The 24,446-nt window shown below is 36.7% G+C and overlaps 1 protein-coding gene across 6 annotated transcripts in view; it reads left to right on the plus strand.

Moving 5' to 3' along the window:
- The window catches only part of erc2 (ELKS/RAB6-interacting/CAST family member 2), a 52,431-nt gene that overhangs the window by 23,389 nt on the left and 4,596 nt on the right, over positions 1-24,446 (plus strand). For 2 of the 6 annotated variants that reach the window (XM_023324655.1, XM_023324656.1), the window contains 15 exons: positions 1,869-2,036; positions 4,369-4,536; positions 7,633-7,770; positions 8,686-8,826; positions 9,046-9,186; positions 10,649-10,684; positions 13,319-13,524; positions 15,181-15,303; positions 17,836-17,847; positions 18,137-18,260; positions 19,315-19,475; positions 20,057-20,204; positions 21,990-22,625; positions 22,927-22,988; positions 23,089-23,329. In XM_023324655.1, the coding sequence (XP_023180423.1) occupies positions 1,869-2,036; positions 4,369-4,536; positions 7,633-7,770; positions 8,686-8,826; positions 9,046-9,186; positions 10,649-10,684; positions 13,319-13,524; positions 15,181-15,303; positions 17,836-17,847; positions 18,137-18,260; positions 19,315-19,475; positions 20,057-20,204; positions 21,990-22,625; positions 22,927-22,953 (2,229 nt within the window). In that variant the 3' untranslated portion in view covers positions 22,954-22,988; positions 23,089-23,329. The remainder of the gene's footprint in view (positions 1-1,868; positions 2,037-4,368; positions 4,537-7,632; positions 7,771-8,685; positions 8,827-9,045; positions 9,187-10,648; positions 10,685-13,318; positions 13,525-15,180; positions 15,304-17,835; positions 17,848-18,136; positions 18,261-19,314; positions 19,476-20,056; positions 20,205-21,989; positions 22,626-22,926; positions 22,989-23,088; positions 23,330-24,446) is intronic. The other 4 variants (XM_023324657.1, XM_023324658.1, XM_023324659.1 and 1 more) reach the window with 3 other exon arrangements.

The following is a 24,446-nucleotide window of genomic DNA, read 5'->3' on the forward strand; positions in this document are numbered from 1 at the left end:
TTCAAAACACATGCTTAAATTAATACAGGGTCTCTTTAAATCTGCACACATCCCAGTTACAATGCAAGATTTCTATGACATTTACAAAGAAATCGTTCATGTTTTCTAAACTTTTTCTAAAGATAAGACATGTTCTGCATGATTTAGTTGAAAAGTATTTTCTTTTGGAGGAAACATGTAAGAAATAGAAAAATTACAATGATAGAAAAAATGTGGGCAGCCTCAAACTAACACTTTGTTGAAGTGTTGGTTTTGATTCAGTTCACAATTAATTTCTTTTGAGGAAAACATCCAAACACTTTTGATAAAATGTGTTATGGTATGATGAAGACAACAAAAACGTCTCTGCAATGATTCCAAATATTTTTCACACAGAGAAAAAAACAACAACAACATTTCACTAAAAGAAAATCACACCTGGAGTGAAAGAGGATGTTGAGACCATCGTGATCTGGACCTTTTTTATCTTTTTGTTCAAAAGTATTGACACAAGATTATATGATGGCATGTACACTTTTGAAGCCACTCTATACTGTATTGTCAAATCTTGCAAGTGTTTATATATCAGTTGTGCAATATAAGAAGCAGTTGCAGGAATTGATGATTGCTCCAAGTCAATTTATCTTCCTGCCAATTCATGTCCTCTTTTCATTACCACACATTTACAATAACATTCCTTTCTATTTGCACTTCATACCTCTGAACAGAAAACATTGTACTAATATAATGAAATCATTGAGCATGAACTTATTTTTCTCTGGTGTTTTTCATCAATTATGAAGTTAGTCTTAAATTGCTTAAATCCATCTGTTAGTGCTTATTTTCCAGCAGTCTTTGCGCGAGAAATGGGGATCACCCATGATAGATCGCCAGTTCATCAGAGGGCAACACAGAAACACACAGGACAAACAAATGTGAACACACTCACCTGTAAGGTAACTTAAAGAGCCCACTAAGCCCACCAGTCATGTTTTTCTTTTGTTTTTTGCTTTGCTTTATCTTTTACATTTTTTTATGTCATGCTTTATGTCATGTTCTTGGACTGTAGGAAGAGGGTGGACTACTCAAAAAGAGCCCATACATGCACAAGGACAACATGGAAACTTCTGGCAAAAACAGAAGTTGTGACTTTAATTCTTGACTTTCTTGCTGCAAGGCCACCATACAACCCAGAACCGCTCAAATCCTGATATTTAATTGTATAGTATTAACTGAAAATGTTATTTTTCCACTGTATTTTTTTCTTTAATCCATGTTGGTTATTAACCGTTTATAAAATTGCTGACTTTTATTAAATATGACCCACTGATCAAACCAAAATAACTCCAATCAACCTCCAGGTGGTGATTCCTATTTTTCAAGTTTTAAAACCACATTTACATAACAGGTGAAGCATAATAAATTCTATTATAGACAACTTGTTAGTTAGATAAAAGGACCCATTTCGATGTTTTCAAAAATATACAGGTATAAAATGATGAAGGGAATTAAATGACCAGCACTGTGCTGCCCACAGTGCTGGTTTAGAGGTTTCAGATTGTGTTTACAAAGAGCACCCCATAAAACAGAACTAGTCACAGAGCAGCCACAGTTTTGTTGGTCTATTTTTAAACCTCTTTTCATCAATCATGAATAGGGACAATGTATAATATATGACAAATGGCGGGGAGTCAGCCCAAAATGCATTTTTAATGAGAGAAAACTGTGTTGATGAAGATAGTAGTCCAACTGCAATGTATAGCTCACTGCTCAACCAGAAGTTTTTTTCTCAGATGTACACACACACGTGGTCATTGGTAAAAACGTCACATTGCTGATGTCTTGGTTCAGTCAGCAAGCTGAAAGGATTTTTATTGTGTGTTGAACAGATTGACCAACTGAAGCAGGAGCTGTCAAAGAAAGAGTCGGAACTGCTGGCTCTGCAAACAAAGCTGGAGACCCTCAACAACCAGAACTCGGACTGCAAACAGCATATCGAAGTTCTCAAAGAGTCTCTCACTGCCAAAGAGCAACGTGCTGCCATTCTCCAAACAGAGGTAGTACAAAAAAATCCCTCACTTGTTTGCCAACTAAACAAAACACAAACATTCCCATTTCCTCCTCGGGAAATTTTAAAATGAAACATGAAACATTTCATGCAGGTGACAGTCGTTGCACCTTGTACCGTGTCAGGACATGCTATACAAAAAAATAAGCTAAATAATGGTGGCTGTATTAAGACTGCTGTCTTGCTTATACGTGTTGTAAAGATTCAGGTCAATGAGGAAAAGTCAGATAAGCAGTTTGAATGAATGGTGTTTTTTTTCTGCTGATGCTTTAGAACAATCTTTTTTTGCAAACAAGTAACTTGAGTAATCAGATAGAAAGCTGTTTACCCTAAATAGTGTTTTACAAGCTCACAAAAAACTTTTAAATTAGTTTATTTTACCTATTCCAAGTAAATCTTGCCTCAAGGCACTATACAAGAAATGCAAATGCAATTTATATACACTAATATCAAATCAAATCAATCCGTTATTTTCTTGATTTGATTTATTTGCTTCTAACAGGTTTCTAAAAACAAGAGAACAAGAAATCAGTAAGACAAAGACAAACAAGTGTATACATAACCAAGAACAAAATATATTGTTTGCTACTACTTTTCTGTTTGAAAAGGAGCAGTTAGAAGAGAACACCAATTTAATCCTACCCCTTGTCTGCAGGCAGATACATATTCAAGCATATAGATTCCAATTTGATTGGTAAAAAGTTTATAATTTAAGGAAACTCAGCCCATTTTGCATTGAGCCATTGAGTTTGGAGCTTTTCCCCAAAACTGAGCATGTATATGGCAACAGTGGGAAGGAACAATCCCATTTTGACAGGAAGACACCTTCAGATGGACGCTCAGATAATGACTGTCGGAGCGTCAATCTGCTGCGACCAACTGAGACTAAAACTGAATCACAAATGAAAGAATTTAAAGAGGCTGTTGAAAGAAAAAATTGGTGGATTGAACCATAAATAGGTAACTTTTTACTATCTGTAAATACCTTACATTTGTAAATATCTTACAAGGGTAAAGTATTTACATTTGTTTAAGTACCTTAAATTTGATATGGTAATATGTTTTGTAATTGTGTTTCTAAATTCACAAACAAATAGCTGTAACTGATGCATTTTACAGTTTTATACTAAAAAAACAAACAAATAAAACACAAATAATATGCAGTGAATTCAGGCCCTTTATTATTGTATTAAAAACATGAACTTTTAATCTGAAATGTCCAGTTTCTTACGTAGAAAAGACATCATCTGCTGCTTTGTTGTGGGTATAATTATCCCTGAGACAAATGGTATAATTGACCAGAGACAAATGTTGGAGTCAGATCGAAAGGGTTTCTCACATTTATCCCTCCAATTCTTTACTGGGCCAGAAAACCAAGACCTGGGCTCACTTTGTGCATTGAGTATGATTCCACAAATTGCCAACAAAACCACTAGTTGATAAGAAAATTTAGTTTAGTGCTCAAATATTATTTATGGGTTCAAATGACTGCTTTTCTGTCTTGCTAGGTTCTGTACCTGCCCTGTCATTGCAAGGTCACAAAATGTGTGCGAACAAAAATAACTAAATTCATACTCATTACTGTATATCCCAGTCAGGCAAAACATTGCAACAGGTGGAGTGAGGAGCACTTGTTATCGCTCCATCATGACATCTGTCATCAGGTTAGATATATTTGGCAGCTACTGAACAGTTTTTTCCTCATTGTCAATGCATGTAGAGGAAAAAATTGGTAACCACAAGGATTTAAGCAAATTGAACAAGAACCAAGCAGTGGTTGGGTCACAGCATCTCCAAACTGCAGCTCATGTCTGCAGCGTTCGTGTCTTCCAGGTCTGCAGCTATCAGTATCAATCAACACTTGTCCAAGAAAGCAACAATGTGGCCAAGGGTGGCCACGGTTCATTAATGCATGCGGGGACAGAAGGCTGGCCTGTGTGGTCTGATCCAATAAATAGAAACTCAATTTGCTGGAGACGTTATTGTTGATCCTGATAAAAAGGATGTCGAAATATGCAATGGATCACAGTTTGCTAGATAAACGTTGTTGGGAAATAATTTTTGACCAAATGTTTGACTGAACATCTTTACTAGCACCACAACCTCAACATTTGATTTAAAGAAATAACCCAGGAGTTGTTTTCTGACTTCAAGGTGAAATATCTCTCCTAGAAACTCTCTATTTACAGTATCATTTAAAAGCTGGATGAATTGGAACGTTCTTCTAAAATATTAACGGCACTGAAAAGCACATTTGATAAAAACAATACAGTAATCACTGTAACTTTTTCTAAGCTATTTGAGTGTGTGCCATTCTTTAGGTCGATGCTCTACGTCTGCGTCTGGAGGAAAAAGAGTCCTTTCTGAACAAGAAAACTAAGCAGCTGCAGGACCTGACAGAGGAGAAGGGAACTCTCGCTGGAGAGATCAGGGACATGAAGGACATGCTGGAGGTTAAAGAAAGGAAGATTAATGTCCTGCAGAAAAAGGTGAGAGGAGCAAAGAAAAAAGTCACCCTGTTTAAAAGTTGAAGTTGAGGAAAAATAGCTGAATCTATTACATTATTTTGCTATAGAAAACTCTGACCCCACTGAGGCGTGTGGGTGTAACTTGTAGTATTACTCTAGGAGTCATAAGAAAATTTCAAACAAAAACAGTGATGCAATGGGATGTTTTATCAGATTACTGTTTCCTGGACTGCAGTCACTCACTGAAAACACAAAGCAGAGTGTTTACTCTCTCCGAGATGAGTGGGAGTTTATCTGAGAGGTCTTAGTATCCAGAAAAAAGAAAAAAACAAGAAATTTACTTCAACTGCTTACTTTAAGATGTGTCTAATTATGATAACGTGATCACTAATTGACTTTTTTATTATCTAGTTGTGTCTAAAATGTTAACTTATTATTTAACTTATTATTATGATCTAACTTATAAGTTCTGAGAGTTCACAAAGCCGGGGTTTTAGATAAACTTTTCTTCCACTATTTGCTCCCTCCTCTTACTTCTTTGCTGTACTATTTTCAATGTCTTTCTACCACAACAAGTACAAAAGTGCGAAGAAGACACAGGAAATAATTTTTATAACCAGCCCAAAACCCTAACAAGATTGAGGCATTAAATCTTTAGTAACATTACACTATAACTTTTAAGAAGGTATTTTTAAATTGTTAGATGTTCAAGACGGTTTAAAAGTGCAACTACTGAGTGTAAAAAATTTAAAAGAAAATTATATTTTTTTTAACTGATGAATATAAAGAGAACTGACTGAAGTTTATCAGATTTTCTAGTGACTGACTCTGAAAAAATTTCATATATTCACAGCTATGGCATCCAGAGTTAATGTAATGCGATTGTTACATAATATCAAACAAAAAAGAAAAACTTGTGGTGCTTTCTAGTCCATTATTACATCCTGTTAAATTTTTTTGCTAAAAATGATTTTGTACTGCTCAATAATTCATTTGAGTTATGTTTGTTGAAATTTGCAAGGCAAGCAGCATCTGTATAAAGAAAATCTTACCAATAATACAATTTCAGGGCATTGTTTTACATTTGCAAATCCCTCTATACACACTGGAACAGAAAGGAAGTAAAGCCACAAGGGCAATTGTATGTTTTTTTTTGTTTTTGTTTCTCTTTATCTGGATCTATGTGAATTACCCCCAGCTTTCACAAAATACTTCATTTCAACAATAATTTTTCACTGTTTGTGTATCACCAACGATCTTGCACAATTCCTGTAATTTGTCATTTAAATTATCAGGCTAACTGTGTTATCACAAAGACCTTCATTGTGGTTGGCAGTATTGTTTAAACAGTATATCTGTCTTTGCTTGAGTTTAAAGAATCAAATTCGTATGCACAATTTGTTTCTCCCTCCTTAAGCAAATGCAGCCACTTATGTGCCTGTCTGTTTGAGTGTCTCCTGTTACCTACGTATGTTTACAGTTTCTTATCTTAGAGATTCAGATTAAATAAAAAAATATGTAAATTAAACTGAAATTTAACAAATCAAATAAAAAAAAAAATCAAACAGAAATTTGCTTTAACATAACAACATCCCAGATGTTGTAACTACTATAAAAATATGCCAATAAAGGATCCAGATGTGAATTTTCACAAAACAACAATAAATAATTACCTGTGAAAACACGACAGGAAAATGTTGTGATTCGTTTATTTTCAGTAGGTTAGATTACAGAAACAATATCTTTGCTGGTCTGACAGCTGCAGCTCATCCAAAATTTCACAGCCAGAGTTTTTCTGCCACAAGCAAACTCACTCATATTAGACAAGTTTTTAAATCACAGCACTGGCTTCCGGTTTTCAAAGGCATTGGCCAAAGATTCTGACTAATGAACTGTTTGCTGGATCACTGATTATTGATTGAACTGTTATATTAGCAAATAGATTTAGATTTAAATTAGCCTGCTAAATCTACATTTTAAAATGCTTTTTAGTGCTGGCATACTGAGCTCTGTTTGAAGAAAAAAACTAATTGTTTTTGCTTTCGTCTTTTGTTGTTGTTGTTATCCTGCAAAGCACTTTGGATAACCTCACTTACGAATGGAGCTACAGTATATGAATAAACCTGCCTTGCCTATATTAGCAAGAAAATGAAAGCTTTCTTTATTCAAACTGGTTTGTCTCCTCACATCCTGGATGTGGCCAGGATTGTTTAACATAACCTGATGTAACATAGTGATAACTTTGTTTGCACAAGAGAAAAAAGAAATTCTGTCCCTGCTTTTTGGAAAGACGTTGCAAGTATCAAATTCACAGACTCTCTCTTTCCAACATCATTTGCTGGAAAATATGTTTTCTTTGCATGTCAAAGAACAACATTTATTAGGCCTCCATTCTTATACTGGAGGCCTATAAGATAAGAATGGAGGCCTAATAAGAATGGAGGCCTAATAAATGTTGAATGTGGAATCCAAAACATCAAACATAAGATTAATATCAAACATATTCTCAAATATAAGCAGAAAGCTCAAACACAAACAATGACCTTGACTAAAAACGTAAAAGGATGTTAGCATATTTAGTAACATAACCAGAAAGGGATCAATCAGCATATTGGAAGTTGCAGTAATAGAACTAGGACTAAGACCAGACCAGCAGCAATGATTCATTTGGACATTTGGTTCAAATAAAAACTAGAAACTGAAAGGAAGAAAAAAAAGAACAAAAAGTTTATAATTCTATAAAAACAACCTGGAAATAAACTAACCTGCACGCTAGATATGAAAGCAAAGGCCAAAATTAAAACCCACTGACCACAACAGTTTTATTCCCAGTTGAATTTGACATAATTTCACAAACCTTTAGGGTTATTAAAAGCATTATCAGAAGCATAAGTCTAACATATACTTGTTAGTACTGTTTTATTCATGTAGCAAGTGCCTGTTTGCAGCATGCTTATATATACCCTTAAACCAAAAAAGCCATATTGTAAAAGATTGTAAAAGTCCTGGCTTTTTTATTGTCTTTTTGAATACATATAGCTACTTCAATCTTAAATAATGCTTTGTGCAATTGTGATATTATACTTAATGCAGTTTTGTTCTATTTGAATGAAACAGATTGAGAACCTGCAGGAGCAGCTGAGAGACAAAGAGAAGCAGCTGGGAAACCTGAAGGACAGAATCAAGTCTCTGCAGACCGACTCCAGTAACACAGACACTGCCCTGGCCACCCTGGAGGAGGCGCTCTCAGAGAAGGTGCAACATTGAGATCTGATTTTTTTTTATTGTGTTTTTTTACATCTCTTTGTGTTACAATCTTGCACATCAGTATGATCTCATAATGTAAATGCAGAAATTATGACAAGAAATGCAAATATTGGGAAAAATGAAACTTTCTGGTTTGAGGTTCAACATTCAGAAGCTTCAACTCTGGAAAAATGAACCACATTGAAAACCTCCTGGTTTTTCCACCAAATATTGATTTCTGAACTCTTCCTGAGTTAGAACATTAGCATTGCTATCTCTAAATCAATATGATCTTGTTTTCTTTGCATTACTTGAGGTCTGAAAGCATTTTTTTCCCATTATTTTGACCATTTTTCATTTTTGTTAATAAATATAACATTTTTGCTTGGAATTTCAGAGACATGTTGTCAGTAGTTCATAGAATAAAAGAACAATGTTCATTTTACACAAACATTTGCCTATAAAGAGTAAAATCAGAAACTGATGATCTTATGTTGTCTTTTTTCAGAGCTGAATTACTGATGAATCAAGTGGCTTAAAATTGTGAACTGTGTTGGATAATCATTAAAAATTTTCCTTGCATAGAAGAACTTTAATTGCGAAGCTTCAGGTTTTCATTGATTTTCTTTGTCAAAGTAAAATAAAATAAAAAATGTTAGGAACATTTCAAGACACAATCATTTTATAATGATATATTTATGGCCTTTGAGATATGACAGATTGTGCTTCAGTCATTTAATTTAAAACAAACATGTAATTATCTTGTCATCTTTTCAGAGCAATTTTAAAACATAATTTTGATATATTTTTTTTATATCGTTACAAGATCGACTGCAAACTTTAGTGGTTGAAAAGTTGCCTTTACTGTTTATTTTAGAATCATATTAACTAGTGTGCATTTATGGTTTTGTTTCATTTTGTTAGGAGAGAATTATTGAGCGATTAAAGGACCAAAGAGAGAGAGAAGACAGAGAACGTCTGGAAGAAGTGGATTCCTATAAGAAGGAGAACAAAGACCTGAAGGAGAAGGTCAACAACCTGCAGATAGAGTTAACAGAGAAGGAGGTAGGTGTGAGATCGTCTGTGCGAGGGTGTCAGGGTGAATCCACATGCCTCTCTCTGTGCTTCTTTGTAGAACATCCAGCTCTCCTCTGTGTAAGCAGTGTAGTGCATCTACTAAGTGTCTCTTTCAGCAGCTGTCTCCTCTGATTCTGTGACCTTTCACACCTGCTGACAAGGCAAGGCTGCTGGATTTAAACGTGCTTTCAACGTCTCTGCCTTCAGTCTAGTCTCATCGATCTCAAAGAACATGCATCATCCCTGGCATCTTCTGGCCTCAAGAAGGACTCAAAGCTCAAGTCCCTGGAAATCGCCATCGAGCAGAAAAAAGAGGAGTGTAGTAAGTTGGAGACGCAGTTGCAAAAGGTAGGTGTTTGTCCTTATCTTAGTGAAAGCTCACTCATCAACATGTTTTTAGGTGATAATGTTGATCTGATTAATGAAACCAGTAAGTACCAGTTCATATGTCATATGTTTCCTGAGGTGCAAAATATCTCATTTTTGGAAGAAAAAGCCACCAGATGCACTAACTGAAGCTCTACCATCCTCTGGCACATCCTATTTTGAAAACTTGCAAAGAAAGGATTTGAGTGCTTGGTGGCTCAGTTGGTAGAAAGGGCGCACCGTGTGCAGAAGCTGGAGTCTTCAATTAGTGGTGTCTGAATATTTGGCGCATGTCTTTTCCTTCTGTCTTCACCCTTTTTCCTTTCAAACTGTTCAGTGAAGTCCTCTAGTGCCAGAACATGGAAGGATTAAGTATAATCAAACAGATATGTACAGTTAGCTTAATAAAATGAACATTTCAGAAAATGTACTCTTTCATTTTGTCACAAACTTCAATGTGTTTTATTCTGCTTTGTGTGATAGATCACCACAAAGTAGTGTATAATAGTGAAGCTAAGTAAGTTTTACAAATAAAATCTAAATGTAGATAAGATTGGTGGACAGGATCAGTTTCATATGTCAGTATTGACTAATCGCTGATCTCCCAAAGTTAAGGAAAGTGGAGCTGATTTGTTGGTGGACTCCTACTTTGAACACTTAATAAAAAACTGTTCAGTATCCTTACCTAAACAGACAAACTAGGCAAGAAGAAAACCATTGTTATAAGATAGTATCAAGAAGTCTCGTTTACATTTTATAGGAAAACTAACATTGCACATTATAATGAACATGCTATCCCTACTGTGCCACATGGGCTGGTGATAACGCTCGTTTTGCATCTGACCTGAATTTATTATAAAATTAATGGAATTAGAGAAAGTGTGAAAAAGGTTTGTTAAATTTTTGGAGAACCCTAAATGAACCAAATTTAAATAAACCAGGAAATTGTACTTTGATTTTGTTTTCACTGTTGTTTTACAAACTGTTGAACATTTTTAAACTCTGTTGTTTGATTTGTTAATTCTGTTTTGGGAGTAGGAAGATGTCACTGAAAGCTTGTCTGAACAAGAATCTTGATCCAGCGTTACATAAATCACAGCTCTTTAGGATCCTGGCTGCCATCACTTTCTCTCCTCTGCTGCAAGCTGCTGTACTTTGTCACAATGCTACGCAGAACAAGGAGTCCCTCCATCTTCTTTGTCTCCATAATCCACAGACCGTCCCAGCGTCTGTCCGTCTGTCGTCATCAGTGTTTTACTGCTGTTAACCTTTAACAACACGTTCAGTGCTGAAACTGTGTTACTTTGCAATCAACGTGTATTATGTCTGATCCTACTGTTATCTCCTCTGGCTCAAACTAAGCCCTAACACTTAACTTTCCCTGAACCCTCCCACCCCTCCTCTCTAACGTCCCTTCCTCGACCCCCCTCTGTTGGCAATGTAGCAAGCTGAGCAGCTATTCAGTCACATGAACAATCCTGTAAGTCCCTCTCTTGAGGTCTGTGAGGCGCACATTGAAAGCATGAGGACACTGAGAAGTTATTTGAAATATGCTAGATGGTGATCATGGCGAGTCCCAGCACAGGCACTGCTTTCCCCCATCGACATGCATGTTGCCCATTGCACTGTGCAGGTATTACAAGCTTCAAACTGAACAGAGAGTCCTGTGCAATGTCCTCTTACAGTGATTGATGTCTGTGGGGGTGTGTGTGTGAAAATAGTGTTACACAGTCAAAGTTGTTTTCTTTTTGTTCTGTTGTATTTATTGTCACCTGAAATTAGCGCAATTCCCACATTACTCAATAACATTTCTAAGGATTTATTTCTTTAGTTTTTATTCAAACTCAGGTATTGTTTTAGGTAACGCTAATATTTTAATCTTTCATTATTCCAACAACATTACCCTTCAGCAGAATTCTATTTGTACTTGTAAAGTTTTCAGTACAAGTCAAAACGGATGCTTAAATTATCCAGATAACCATTAAAATGTGCAATTTTAAGTCAGAGGGAAAAAAACACATTTAATCCTTTGTGTTACATATATGCAAAATAATGAAAAAAACAGGTTCAATATACTAAAGTTTTTAAGAGGGATGTACAGTATATCAGCTATTTATGAGTTCTTTCTCCGACTGTCTGGCTTCCTGTAGCTTTAAGTGTCACACGCTGCATCAGAAAATTATCCACACCATTGAATTTTTTTATTTTTTGTCACATTGCAACCACAATAAAATATTTGTTGTGACTTTATGTGACGAACCAACATAAAGTAGAAAATAATTTCAAAGTGGAGGCAAACTGATACAATTTAGGTTTTTTTGTACAAATAACACCATCATCATGCGATAACCCATAAACAAAAACGTAGTGCAAACTACTGCCTTCAGAGTTCACCTACACTAAACAGAGTCCATGTAAGTTAATTTCAGTATTAAACTAGCTACACCATGATGGCTTCAGCTCTGGAGGCGCTGCAGAGATTTACAGCTCAGGTGGAAAAATGTGTTTATGTAAGAGTGGCAAAAATTATCTTGTTCAAAAATAATTCTTCATAAGTTTGCAACTTGCCACAAGCCACATAGGAGATTTTTAAAGATGTTTTTTTAAAATCACATCCATCTTTAGTTGCTCTTTAATGATGTTGTGCCTAAAAAATAAGTTCAGCAACAACAAATGTGAGACCTATGGCTGTAATTTCTCTGGTTGTAAATTTTTTTTAAAAATTGATCACAATTAATTTGAGCATTCAAGGGCAAGTCAGATCCTTTACAGTTTGCATAAAGATAGCAAAGTTTACAATGCACTTTTAACATTTAAAATGCCTTTGTAAACACACCTATGACCTCAGCTTTCATGAACTCTTGCTATGTTCAGATTTTCCATCTGCTTCTAATACAATCCACCTGCACATAAAATCTTTACTAATGTTAAACTTTGTAAGGGTGTTTTGGATGGGTTTTTAAAACTTCTTGTTGATACATCCCACATGAGACTTGAACTTTCTGGAAAACTACAACATCCCAATAGTAGCAGCATGGTAGTGACAGTATCATGCTGTGGGGTTTATCTTTAGAAGGGACTAGGAAGCTGATGAAAGTAAAAGATGGGTGGATGTAAATACAGACCAATCCTGGAGGGAATACTTGTTAAGACGCCTAAAACAACTGAGACCTGAGACCCTCCAGGAGACACATAATTTTCCACTGCTTTGTGTTGGTTTATTACATAAAATCACACAAAAATGAACTAAAGTTTGTCATTATAATGAGACAAAACGGGGTTAAACATTAACAATAAATACTTTTGCATAATCTCAATTTACTTAAAGATTGTAGCAGATGAGCAATGACATAATTATGTTTTTATCCCCCTGTAATGTTGTTCCACATGCTAAAAATATGAACTATAAATTGATCCAACTTCTTTGTCTGCACACAGTCAGTTTATAGATGCAAACACTGTTTCAGCTCTGTTGGGTTTGCATGATTCGTTGCATGTTGTTATTGTTGCAGCGCTTCTCGTTTATCTCAGTGTGGTGCTGGTAGCGTTTGTACGAGCCGTGGGTGGAGATTGCAGCTGTGTTTTGGCGGATGGCTCTGTAAAACTTTGCACCATACGTGGGTTTGTTTGCTTCCCAAGGGTGATGTGTACCTTTGTAGTAAATTTAATTGAAAATTCAATCATAGTGGTGATGAGATTTGTCGAACATGACCAAAATTGAATCTTGGTTTTGGTTATTTGTGATCATCTTGTTTTTCTGAATATTTAATAGATTTTACCAGGTTTTTTTCTGTCCACGTAGGACAAACATGCACACTGTAATGCACTCTGCATACTAACCAAGTGACAGATGACTGTGAGACTCAGAGGGACATTTAAATTGAGCTAAATAATAGCTCTGTTAAAGCTAATGAGCCAGCACCAGTAATGATGGCCTGGTTCACAATGTTTACTCTACTCTTCACTATATTGCATTCACAGAGACAGAGAGACAGAGACAAATCTACCACAAAACCTTAAAGCACAGTAAAATATTGTGAGCTGCTCTCCATGGCTCTTTCGACTCATCAATGTGAACTGACTCTGTGCATCTTTCCTTGGTACATGGATGCAGAAAGCTCATGAGGTGGAGCAGCAGCACTCGGGCCCCCGAGGAAACCCAGAGTACGTGGACCGAGTAAAGCTTCTGGAAAAGGAAGTGAGCTATTACAAAGACGAGGCAAGCAAGTCTCAGTCGGAAGTGGAGAGGCTTCTGGACATCCTGAGAGAGGTGGAGACCGAGAAGAATGACAAGGACAAAAAGATTGCTGAGCTGGAAAGGTGAGTGACCAAACTTCCGACTGAAGATGCTGGCTAATCTCTTCTACCAGTTATTCGGGATTTTGTAAAAAATAATATATAAATATTCTTATCTGTACCTCTAAATAAATGTCTTATACTAAGAAAAGCAAGCTGTCATCAAAGATGGTTTTAGTTTTATGTCAACTTATTTAAAGAAAACAAAGTATGCCTTCGGTTTCAGTTACGTTTTGTCCTCTTTTCCAGTTTTATGTTTTTCTGCTTGTGTTTTAATATCTTAGTTTCTGATTGTTACCCATTCTTTCTCAATGCTCTTGTTTGTTATTCTAATCCGGCTGAGTTAGACATTATGGTTACAGCTATTTTTTGCAACACATTGGTTTCCGTGACACAGACGAGTTTGTTTCTGTTGATGTTGGATGTGGTTTCGATATCAAGTTATAAATTACTTGTTTCTACTTGTCTATGCTTAACTTCCAGCCTTTTGCTCAAGCGTAACTATTTATTTCTTGGATGGAGTCTGTGTGGAGTCAGTTTGTTTGAAGGCCTGATAAAGCCTATGGACTCTTGCTTTCCATACTTGATGTTCAGGACAGTGTCTTTCATTTGCTGGTCAGTGACTTGACCACCATGGTTTGTGTATTTAGTTGACTTCATCGCTGTACTGGGAAATTCTTATTAAAACTCATCAATGTCTGAATGATAGATGTTTCATCTGCCAGGAATTTTAATACTTTGTCTTAAATTTGAGATACACCACTTTTGGGACCGATTGAGATTTTGTCAAGTTCTGATGAACTGATTTTGAAATCTATATTTTTACATTACAGTTGCTGTGATAAACATTACTAACTAAAACGTTAGTGTCTATGTTCATTTCCGTAAATAGAGCCACACTTTAACCGTAGCATTAAATCCTTCACAAAGTCTGAAAACAGTTTACATGGACATTTTCCTCCTTAACAACTTCCACACCGAAGAGAGATAATACCACGACCTGCCTGCATTTATTGGTCCAGAAATAAGAAGGTTTTTTAGGCTTCAACTGATGATTCACCAGTCAGCATTAAGTGTCAAGTGTAAAATGGATTGATTTTCCTCACAAGCTGATTTGTTGTGGATTTCTCGAAGTCATTCTTTGGAAAAAACAGAAATCTTCATCCTGAAGGATGTTAGAACAGAGCAATTGATTTCTGTAAATGTGCTTCTTTCATTCTTGTATTTATGTGACATTTAATCCAGATACTCGACTCTGAAATTGTTGTTTAGTTTTGGTTCAGCTGATGAAGTGGATCGCTAAACTGACCTAAGCATTGGTCGAATTGTCTGAGCCCAATATAGATTTACTGTGACTTCTTCTTCTCTCCTGTCACATACTCTCCATTTAGCACAGATACAAGTTAGATGTCAGTGATAGTGCCCACTCAGTTGAGTTATTTGTTAAGTCTTTCACCAAATATGATTAATTGAGTTTTCTTGTCCTTTTTTTGCCATCCTTATCCACTTTTTTCATCCTGTATCCCTTCTGTCTTTTGTCCCCTTCTTTAACCCCAACCATTGGTCAACCTTGTCCTCTGTTCATTTCCTCCTTTTTCTTTCTCAAATTGGATTCTGAATCTTCAATCTGTCCGTCATCTTTTTTGAAACACCCTTCCTTCTGCACTAAATTTTAAAAAGCCCCCCATCCACTGCCCCTCGCCATACTCCTCGTTCTGGAGGCAGAGCTCCCCCTGACCCACTCCCTTCTGTGTCTGCCGCCCCTCAGCAGATAGGGGGCATGGTCTGGGATTTCCTGGGAAAGTGAGTGCTCTACCCTGGCACTTCAGCTCAGTTCGGCTTCCTGATTTTAAATCTTGGACCGTAACTGCTGCAACTGCATCTGGTTTCACCTGTGTGCCTGGTCTGCCTGCTCTCTGTAGAACGCACAGATCTTTGCATTGCAGTGGCAGTTTTTGTTTGTTGTCTGTGTTTTCATTACTTACTATTACACATGATGCAAAGACTCCTGGATTCAGTTTTTCTTTTTGCTTCTTTCTCAGTGACTGTCTGCATGTGCTCCATGAATGCATCTCTTTCAGCTTGGGCATTAGTTGGAGAGCATGTGTGTGTTTGACGTATGCATGACATATAAACTGTTGCATGATAGTTTTCTAAAAAAATAATGACTAAACATACATTTATCTGTGCAAAGGTTTTAAACAGTTTCTTATTTATTCATATTTTCTTCTCAAGGACCAGAATTTCTTGTATTTTTTTATTTTATTTTATTTTTATTTTTGTAAGTGAGACCCCCAGCCAATGTTCTTCAAGCTTTAGGTGGTCTATCAATGTTTTTCATAGAGTCTGGCTACTTTTTATCAGTTTCAGTTCTGCTTCTCAAACTATGAAATGATAACAAATGAAAGCATTGTGACTGGCTGCTTCTAGCAAAGTGCATAAGGATCCAATTTGAGTTTGGGTCTTTACATAGTTGTCTGCTATCTTTGAACACAACATTAGTTTTTGCCTTGAGCTTAAGACCCTTTTTACGCCTGAATACAAAAACATGAAAGAGGAAGAATTAAAGGGCTCTTTAATTTAACAAATGGAGCAACAAACACACCTTCACTAAAAATGTACTTTTGTTATCTGTTATTGGACAGAAAATTATAGACCTTCAGAAAGCCTGAAGAGCTGTTGAACTTAATTTTATCAAATACAGAAAGTCTGTCTCCTTGTGAAACAGCTAAAAAAGATGGATGACTGAAAACCTTTGCACAGGACTGTGACATTTTAAATATTGCACATGTTGTGGGGTTCATTTTCTTTACTGAGTAACAACAAGTACTTAATATTTCTGTTTCTTTTTTGCTTGCATATGCAATGATGAAGTGTAAAGTGCAATGATTCACATCAAGGATACCACATTTTACAATTTATGGCACAAGCAATTATTCAGGTGTTTATCAAAACTGCTGCTGTTCAATTTGAGCCCATTATTGTTGTGCCTTGAAAAAATATTGATACGCCTTGAACTTTTTCACATTTTGTCACTTAGAAACCACAAACTTGAACGGATTGTATGGACATTTTATCTGCTAAACCAACACTAAGTTGTACATGATTGTGAAACATCCATGAATATATACTTGAATTCAGCGCTCTGAGTTTGATTCCTTTGGATTTCGTCTCTAAAAGCTTAGCGCATACAGAGGTACATTCTGGTGCCTCTCCATAGTATTTTTTGCCTATGTTCAATCACATGAAACCCAAATGAGAATGTATTGAAGTTTGTGGTGGTAATTTGACAAAATCAGAAAAAGTTATGGGGTCTGAATACATTTGAAAGTGAATAATTTTCTGTGAGACCTTGGTGTGATTCTTTCTGCTCCTTTTTTATTTGTTTGAGTTGATTTTACTGCACACGTTGTTCCTACCAAGTTGAAACAGCGTGGACAGCAGCATATTTTCACTCATTACACACACGCCCACCCGCACACAGGGCATTTCTGATTATATGTTGTTTTATGGGCTGTTTGTTAAAGCTTTTGTAAAAAGTATCAGTCCCCAGCTGTTAGACCTCCGTCTCCTATGGGCACATTTCACTCCTTTTCATTCCACCCATCTATCCGCCTCATTTCTGTCTGTCGGTGACACTTGCATTTCTGATTGACATTTTCCTTTCTACATCCTCACTTCGCATCTTCTCTCTTTCCCAGTCTCTACCTCCCAGTCTGCTCCAGATGTCTTCTTAGCTAACCCTAACAGACACTGAAGGAAATACTGAGAAAAAATTATCTGCATGACTAAAGCTGCTGTGCTCCTAGTCTGTGCACCATCAGGGTGGGGATGCTGTATTTTGTCGGATCTGGATGGAGTCCTATCGAGTCTGCTCTATTAATGAATCCCCTGCATTTTCAACTAATGCCCTTCTCCCTTTGTCTCCCACTCAATTAAAATATTGTTAGTTTCCCTTCCTTCCTTCCTTCCTTTCCCCTGTTCCGCGTCCTCATCTTTTGCCCGGCTAATGTTTTGCCTGTCTGACTGCATGTCTGCCACTCCCAGGCTTGGCAGCAGATGCACAGCGCTCCATGTTGTTCAGAGAAAGTGCATCCTGCAAAAGCTGTGTCAGACTGTCACAGGCTTGTCTGTAATCTCAAGTGTTGTTGGAAGATTATAGCACAGTGTGATATCCCCAAGGTGTTTTTTTAAATTTGTTTTACATTTTGGTTCAAAAACTTTCTTTACATTTTTATTTTTGCTTTTCTTCTGTGTGTTTTTTCCTGCTTCCAATGTTTTCTTCACGTGTCCTTCATCCTATTGTCTTCTACCTTTAAATCTACCTGTCTGCAGTTTAGCTCCAAGGTAAGACATTTCCCTGCAACTCTCGTAGTCCAACTCTACTGAGGTTGATCCAAACTCCTGCACTGAAACCTTTTAGCCCTCCCAACAATGACATGAGGCTCAGTTCAGATGGGATACCCATGCTTTGTTACTGAGATCATGACTGACACAGTTTCTTCCATTTGTACTCATTATGGTTCCTTGTCTTTTTATGGGTTTGCATTGTGCCCTTCTCACACCTTAGCTCCTTTAGATTTGACTTAATTACTGTTGTGGTATGGACAAGTTTTAGAAGTGTGTAATTTTACAGGCAAGGAGGTAAAGATCAGATCAAGAAGGGTTCCAACATCAAACTGGGATTACAAGGGGACAAGAAAGGCTTAGGGCAAGATCCTCGCAAGGAAGGCTCTTTAGAAAGTGGTCACCACTTAAAGGTGAGGATTTAACTTATCTTTCATAAATAATAAGTTCTGATAATGCATGTTTAAATACCTGAAGTGCCATTTATAAATTTAAATACACTCAGTAAACAATATCCATCTTTTAAGGTGCATTGATGATGTAATAAACAACTTGATGATTTTAAATAGTAAAATGAATGTGCACAAGTTTGAATCTATTGTGAAATTATTCTCATCAATTGAAGTTTATATATATACATGCACCCTACTAATATTTGGGAAAAATACCCTGAAGAAACTTCAGAGAAGTTATATTTTTTTAGCACAAGTTTTTGCAGAAAATGCCAACGTTTTTTTTCTTTTTCAGAAAAACCCATCATACATCTTTCATCCAGTTTTCTCTAAGTGGTTTAAATTGCGTCATGATTAACTGAGCACGCTTAAAGGTCATTATTCTTAAAAAAATCCCACTGTTCAAACTTTAAAGTTTTAAAATTAAGATCATGTACAACATGAACATAGTTGTGTTAAAAAGGTATGTTAAAACATTTCTCCAAATGTTTTAATGACTGAATATGGTGGGTGTTCCAACAAGACAATGACCCCAAACATATCCATTAAAAGTATTTTTGAATGATGAACCACACTAACATTAACCTTCTGAAATGACCTTGATATTGAAAACCTTGAACATTAATGAACCAGGCTTAAAAGTGCGGTCAACACCAGTTAACAAACCAATTTAAATAAATGGTGCCAGGAACTAGTTGAGAAATAAGATCATTTTTTGTGTTTTTTTCTCTAAAAAACAAAGTATACATATAAAAGTATATTTATATGTATACTCCCATATAAATAGGAGTGTGTGTATACACATCAGGGACAGTATGTGTAATTGTGACCCTGTGAGAATCATAGGACTTTCACATTAAATTCAAAACCGTGCACCAACTTCTAGTTGTAGAAGCTCAAAATTCAGATGACATTCACGCCCATAATAAGCGTATTTGAACTTCTGAGCAGCATTTCATATGTTTGCACTGAGTCACTGTGTGTTTTCTGCTTTGTCCATTGTGCTGTCTGTCAGCTGGAGGAACTGATGAGCACGTTGGAAAGGACGAGACAGGAGCTGGATGCCACCAAGCAACGTCTCTCCTCCACACAGCAGTCTTTACAGGAGAGGGACACCCATCTTACTAACATGAGACAAGAGCGCAGGAAGCAGCTGGAGGAGATCCTTGAAATGAAGTCAGTATTGCTGCAAACTTGACAGTTTCACTTTGTCCAATTAATTTCATATGTAGTATCAATTTTATATTGTTATTTGACAAGACATTGCAGAATATGCCTCTAAAACAGCCTTTGTATCAAAAAGCAGAAGTCCCAAAGCTTCATTAATAAAGATGTTTATTGTGTATGTTGTCCTCTCTTTAGGGTTTAAATTAGGGTTAATACTACATACAAAGACACTATGCATTGCCATGTGCACATTAATATACATAAACTACTTGATTTATGTCAAATCTTTAGAGGTTTACCAAACTTTGCTGATTTCACCCTCCAACTCTTTGCATAAGTGTGTTAAGTTAAACACTTTGGCTACAAATACTTAAGCTACAAATTTACTAAGCAGTGCTTTAAATAGACTTCATCCCTTCTAATTTTAAAGAACTGCTACAGGATTATATTCTGCCCACAGGTAGTTGTGAAGTAGAGTTGAATATGAACTGTATTTGGCAGAGATTCAGTGCAGTTTTAGAATTGATAAAGGTTCTACAATTTTTATATGTGTGGGTGATACATTTTTTTTTGTCTTGATTTGTTTTCAGACAACAAGCTCTGCTGGCAGCCATCAGTGAAAAAGACGCTAACATAGCATTACTCGAACTATCTGCCTCCAATAAAAAGAAGACCCAGGAGGAGGTGCTGGCCCTGAAAAGAGAGCGGGACAAACTGATGCACCAACTCAAACAACACGTTAGTGCCATTTCAAGCATTGTAAAAAAAAAAAAAATGAAGTAAATTGCCACGCAAGTTCTTTTGACCCTCCTGCAGCTCAGGTGGAGTGCAGCAAATGTCACGGTCGGACAGTAGGGACGAGTGTGGTTGTCCCGTTAGACCGTTAAAAATCATGAAAGTGCACATGGGGTCAATGTGACAACGTGCGCACAGAGTAAAAGAAACTCATGGGGTCTAAATGACACCGTCTCTAAAGACCAGGAGAAGGTTAAGAGCAAACCTTATTCTTTCTTTTGTGTTTCATTTGTTATTATCCAGGCCTGTGATTACAGTGTTTTAACTCTGCCTAATGTGTGCTGATGACTACTTGGATCATTTAAATGTGTATTTATTTTGTCTTTCAATACAAGAGATTTCTGCAAGGATTTCTAACTTCTAGCTTGTCCGTTTTCTGGAGAAAATGTAAGATTTCTGAGTCCAAATAAACAGAAAAGTTGCTCAGTTCAATTTGCGTCTGCTCTAGTGACACTGACCTAAACTGATGTAAGCACTTGCACCATAAATTTTAGCCTTTTACGTTTCAATTGCATATGGATTGCAATTGAAACCAACACAAAGTATCACATAATTGTTAGGTGAAACAACAAGGTTACATAGTTTTAAGTATATTTTAGAAAAAAATTCTTATAAAGAAAATTTGAACACTCTGACAAGTATTTTTTATTTGACTAAGTCTGAGCTACTTCCCTGTGAATCAGTCTTAATATTGAGAGTAAACTTTTATTTAGTTATAAACTTAATCTATTGACTAGTTTCAGTCATAATTTAGTCATCAAAATAGTTTTAGTCTAGTTTTAGTTCACTAACAATGCTAAAATTTTAGTTGATTAAAGCTGCGAGTTTAGTCAACAAAATTATATGTGAAGTGTAAATACTTTTTGATCAATTGACTTGAATTATTAACACAAAATTAATCATGTTTTTAATCATTTATGACATATCGTTATTGTCTGAACATAGAAAAACAAATTTAATGTCTGTATGTTTTCTGATTGTCAATAATACAAGTTGACCTGCTCTGCCTGGAAATTGTATTCACTCCACAAATTACATATTGCATTCTTCATTATTTTTTTTAATGTAAATCACTGTGAATAATGGACAAAATTGTCAGTGTCTACATCTGCAAAGTTGGTAGAGAGATGCCCTAAAAGAATTGCAGCTTTAAGTACAGTGAAAGATAAATCTACTAACCAACTTTGAGAAAACTAAATACGAATGTACGTCCTGTTTTTTTATTTTTATTTTTTATTGGAAATCTGTACCATTTTCCTTTCACTTCTTTGAGTGACATTGGTGTGTCACATAAAATTTCAGAAAAATGTGTGACTGTAATGTGAGAAAAAGTAAAAAGGTTTAATTGGTTTGAATTTTGTAAGGCACTTTCAGAGCATCACAGTACATTCAAATCTTTTGGGGTTTTTTATCATCAAAAAGAGATGTGCTTTATATTTTTGAAGAAAATACTTAGCTCCTCTAAGTTATTTTATGTTTATCATAAAATGCGTAATATCCTCATAAGTAGAAAGCAATAAGAAAAACATATGACAGTGTTTGCTGGATTGATAATAGATTATAGAACATTTTGCTAAAGAAAAACTTAAGATGAGTGTAAATTTTAATTAGTTGGATAGATGTTAAAAACCTCAGTATATTCTAAGGTTTTGTGCTTGTCCATTGGTTAGTGTAACGAGATGGTAGCTTGAAACAACAAATCATGATGTAATAATTTTCTTCTCGCAGACACAAAGCAGAATGAAGCTGATAGCTGACAACTATGAGGATGAGCAGTATCATCCACATGCTCCTCACCACCAGCCGCAGCCTCCACATGCCCAGACTCAGCCTCAGCCCCAATACCCCCATCCTCCCCATGCTCAGCAGTCTCCTTATCCACACGCCACACACCCCCAACACCCACAGCACCTGCAACACCCACAAGCCCCGGCACAGCACCCGCATCCACAGCAACCGCAGCCCCAGTATCCTCAACACGCACAACACCCGCAGCACCCACAGCACCCACAGCACCCTCAGCATCCTCAGCACTCTCAGCATCCTCAGCACTCTCAACCGCTTCCTCAGCACCAACAGCATCCACGTCCCCCACAGCCACAGCACCCGCACCAACAGCACCCACAGCATGTGCAGCAGCACCCACATGGACATCCGGCTCCACAGCACCCTCACCCCCAACACCCACATGGCCCTCCCCCCCAAGGACCTCACCCACAGCATTCCCACCCGCAGCACCCTCAGCACCCTCAACATCCCCAACATCCACACCACGCCCAGCATCCTCGTCACCCCTCACCTCATCATCGTGGAGGGCCGGCCCGTGGACCGCCACACGCAGGTCACCGTCCCTCTCCAGACCAGGTCAGTGAACACATACTGTGCAAATGACAAAATAACAAAATTGCACATCTTTCATACAATGATGTGCAACACTTTTTAGATCAAAAGTGTTTTCCAGGGTGAAACACAGGACCAACACTGTACACGACTAAAGTTAATGTGGGGCAAAACAGCATTTAAAGCAAAAACATGTTGCTCTTTCACTGAGGCTATCATATAAGACATAAGTGATGGTGTAATTTGTGGTAGAGTAAAATCAGTCAGCAGAACTAACATTGTAGGAAATAAATCTGGTCTCTAAGTATTTTCTCTTGCACAACAGGATGACGAGGAGGGCATTTGGGCATAGCTGAGACAACCAAAGCTCTAACGTTGTTTTGAGGGGTAAGTTAAGACCTTTCTGAAGCTGTTTACATTGTATATAGCAAAAACTGAACAATGATGTGTTTTTTACTGTCATACCTGATTATTGCCTCTCATGTAGGAGATTCAGTCACTACTGGAGGAGCATGGCCATCCCAAGATGTTGAAACACCACCCAAATAAACATTTATCACCTTCAGTGAATCAGTACTTCTGAGCAGTGGGACCTTTATTTGTTTGTTTTTTTTTGTTTGTTTTTTACTTTTGTCTTTTGTTTTGTTAAGTTTTGCACATTTCTTTCTGAGGAACAGGAGGCGGTACTCAGGTTTTCAGGTCCTGCATGAAGACTGGCAGCTGAGCAGGTAATTAAAATGTGCTTCTGCACATTTGAAAATAAAAACACATAAAGAGGAGACAATAAGTACTGAACATGTCAATGTTTTGCTCAAAAATATGACGATGAAACACCATCACATCCCAGTTAGATGTGATGGTGACACATTCTTTCTCACGACCTCTCTATAAACCCTGACCATTCAAGGAGTCGTCTTCTATATACTCTGATCTTCAGTTTCAATTGTACATGCAGTAGGTCTTAGCCATCGTCTGCAGACTTTATTTCTCTAAATCATCTGACAGTTTTTTGGCAGTGTGGTTGGCATCATTTTCTTGTTGAAAATATTTAGATTCTCATCAAGAATGTTCTAGTCAATCTATCCTTTCATTAGTTATATGAAGTCTATGTCTGACCTTAGACATAGACTAAGTTCAGACATAGACTTCTGAACTATGTCTGACTGTGCTGACAGTCAAACTTAACCTGTGCTACTATACACAAGGAGTTACATTTTGACATACACAAAATGTCAGATGAGGCATTTTGGTCTCATCTGACCAGAATACCCAAGTATTTCACAGGCTAATCTAAATGCTCTGCAGCAAGCCTCAAACAAGCCTCATTATGCTTTTTTTCAGCAGTGGAGCGTTGTGCAGTGAGTGTGTTTAGAGACCATTAGGCTTAGTGCATTGCCTTTTGTTTTCTTGTAGTCAAATTATTCTGCTAATTCCAGTTCTGTTTATTGTAGTGACTCCTTGTCAGAAATGTTGTGACAGTGTCTTATGTTTTTTCCACTTCTGGATTATGATCATAATTGTATTTGCTGAAACATTCAGAAGTTTAGAAATATGGCCAATTCTAATGGCATCAGTGCATTTTGTAACAATGTGGCTGTAAAGGTTTAAAGATATCTTCTTGCTTTTTCTCTGTATGAAATGCTTCTGCTGTGTTACCTTTGTAATGAGAAACCCCTTTGCAGGACTAAACCAGCTGTGAATTATTTACACTGATATTGAACGGTTACTGTACATTTTCAGCCATTTCTTGACTTTCTTTGCAATCATTTCTTTCATGTGACTCCCCAGTGTTCAACCCACACAACTTAATTTAGTGACTAAATCTTATTTTCTTTGAACATTGGC

This window comes from Xiphophorus maculatus, chromosome 20 (assembly GCF_002775205.1).
Source record: "Xiphophorus maculatus strain JP 163 A chromosome 20, X_maculatus-5.0-male, whole genome shotgun sequence".
NCBI classification, from domain to species: Eukaryota; Metazoa; Chordata; class Actinopteri; order Cyprinodontiformes; family Poeciliidae; genus Xiphophorus; species Xiphophorus maculatus.